The 2,500-nt window shown below is 34.7% G+C and overlaps 2 protein-coding genes across 2 annotated transcripts in view; both read left to right on the top strand.

The window, feature by feature from the left end:
• The window catches only part of LOC119576687 (WD repeat-containing protein 81-like), a 22,013-nt gene extending 19,514 nt beyond the window's left edge, over nucleotides 1-2,499 (top strand). Inside the window, exons 5-6 of the mRNA XM_037924334.1 lie at nucleotides 1,193-1,348; nucleotides 2,046-2,499. Coding sequence (XP_037780262.1) covers nucleotides 1,193-1,348; nucleotides 2,046-2,478 — 589 coding nt within the window. The 3' untranslated portion in view covers nucleotides 2,479-2,499. The remainder of the gene's footprint in view (nucleotides 1-1,192; nucleotides 1,349-2,045) is intronic.
• The window catches only part of LOC119577076 (WD repeat-containing protein 81-like), a 72,417-nt gene continuing 72,373 nt past the window's right edge, over nucleotides 2,457-2,500 (top strand). The window contains 1 exon segment of the mRNA XM_037924754.1: nucleotides 2,457-2,500. This exon segment is cut by the window's right edge and continues 117 nt beyond it. Within this exon segment, the coding sequence (XP_037780682.1) occupies nucleotides 2,480-2,500 (21 nt within the window). The 5' untranslated portion in view covers nucleotides 2,457-2,479.

Here is a 2,500-nt window from a genome sequence, read left to right as displayed (position 1 = left end):
TTCCATGTAGTTATAGTTCCTTGGTTTAATAAGGAGAATATTAGTTTTTTTGGGAGCTCTTATTCCAGGAGTGTCATTAGAGAAGGATCCTTCACTCCTCCACAGAGCATGGCGCATCTGAGCCCAGCAGAGGTGCAGTCTGCTCTCAGTTGGGGGAAAGATTAGGAGACTATGGCAGAGAGTTTGGTGAGGTTTAGTCTTGTGTAACGATAGATTGTCTGGATGTAAGCCCTATAATCTTCACACTCCAGAGAATTAGAGAATATTGAGAGATATAAAATTGTCAGTTGCTGTTGATAATTAAGTTAGATGTAGTTTATGAGTATGCAAGTTATAGACATATCTTTATTCATATACAGTTTGTTTATCTGTTGGATTTATTAAGGTTATACACAAGAGTAATAGTAATTGATCCACTGCCCGAATGCTGGACCATCACCAGGTTGTGGCAGATGTCTCTTATTCACAGCTGCTTCACTATGTTGCAACATCCAATAACAAAAACCTATGGAAAAGATGCTTTTAAAACAAATTATTCTGGTTATGTTTTTAAGCTCCTTTTCACTATTGTTAATATTCTTATTTTCTCATGGAATTAATTAGCTTGAGATCTTTTGTTTGTACTGAAGTTGTATGCATACATTTTTGGGCATAATTTAGGGACAGTACTCAGTCAGTGCAAGGTTTACATATGAAAACTAATCATAATGTTAAATTCCACAATATGAAATATAAGAATGCGATCTTTAGAGCATGGTGTTGCTGTGCAATGGAAGGGGAGGTGCACAGGTGGGGACAGACTCCTTGCACAATGTCTTGAGGGGAAGTTACTGAGATTGTTTGGCTGTAAAATCATATCTCTCAGGTTTGTGAATGTCTGTTATATGTGTATATATATCATATATATAATATATATATAAATAATAATATTATAATATATAATATATATATATATATTATATATATATATATAAATAATCTATGATATATAAAATTTTCTTTCTTGTCTTTTTTTACAAACAAATATTTTTATTTTATTTTTCACTCATATTTTTTTTAACAATTCTTTTTTCTTTTATTATCTGAGAAGAGACACACACCTATTAGTTTGAGCCCACTATTATGTGACATAGATTTGGTTCTTGTATCCTGATCAAAATCTTCAGACTGTTCAAACTTGATTCACATGCAGGGAAGATGGCACACCAAAGTCTGGCATGCAAAGCAGCCGTTTACCTGAACCACACTCCAATGTTCTGCCAGCCCTTTGTGCCCTGGAGGGAGAGGAACATGTCTTCATCATCCTTAACAATGTGTATCATAGTGTTCATCAATGTGTGTCTTTCAGGTAAGGGGTTCATGCATGTTTCAGTGTGCAAGTACATATATTTAGTTGTCATTTATTTTTTACGTTTGTTGAAATTTTTGTTCTTACAGTATTTACATGGAAATGACCTGTAGTTTGAAAAGCATCCATCATTTATTAAACTTTCATGTATATTCATTATAAAAACATCAGGAAAGTTGAAGGTTATTGACAACTGTACATTCATACTGTATTAAAATACAGTGCATTGATTATTTGTAAATACTTTGTTTATTTATGTAATAAAGCTTAATTTTCACTACATACTAAAGATATACATAGGAACTGATGGTGATGAGTGGTAATTTTAACATACAAGTGTGGCTTGAATAGTCTTTTCACATAAAGATCTTAGTGACATAATAGGAATTTTTTCAACATTATGCTCTTCTGTCTGATAGATATGAATATTTTATTTATATAAAGTTAACAGTGATGGTGATGATGATGATGATAAAGCTAATAAGAAGGAAGAAGGGTTTCTCATAAGGATTTGGATCTGTCTTCATTCTTAAAACTGACAGCAGTGTTGTGATGAATGACATTAACGTATCTGATGGATGTTGGAAGTGCTTTGTTAAATATATCTGTATATATTGGTACATTTTATGAAAAATCATGATATCTATAAGAATGAGCTCTCTCCAACAAACAAACTGATTTCATTTTCTATTTATAGTCCTGCAAAGCTCTCAGGACTGGAAGCAGGAGCACTCTTCATTTTATACCAAATCCTAGAAGTGGCAAGAGATACCCATGATCGTGGACTTCATCTTGGGGATATTACTCTCCACCAGCTCTACATAGACAACGCTCTCTACCTCAGACTACTTCCAAGCATTCCTGATAACCTTATCCAGCCAGAGACTTCACAGCCTTCACACCTACTGAAGAGCAAGTCTTTAAGTGAGTCAGAACAGCAACAAGATGCCGCCATTGGAGAGAAAAGACAAAGCCACTCATCAGATTCCACAAGAAGCACAGGAGACTTAGAAGCAGACTTAGTGAGGACAAACTCCCCAGAACAGAACTCTGAAAGAAGCAAAGTCTTTCAGGATTTTCGGGGGGACCTTGCCAAGAGAAAAAAAGCTGCCTGTATCCAAGAAGAGTGAAATGAACCAAACTGCACAGCCA

This window comes from Penaeus monodon, chromosome 9 (assembly GCF_015228065.2).
Source record: "Penaeus monodon isolate SGIC_2016 chromosome 9, NSTDA_Pmon_1, whole genome shotgun sequence".
In the NCBI taxonomy this organism is placed as follows: domain Eukaryota; kingdom Metazoa; phylum Arthropoda; class Malacostraca; order Decapoda; family Penaeidae; genus Penaeus; species Penaeus monodon.
This window is presented reverse-complemented; position numbering and strand designations above follow the sequence as displayed.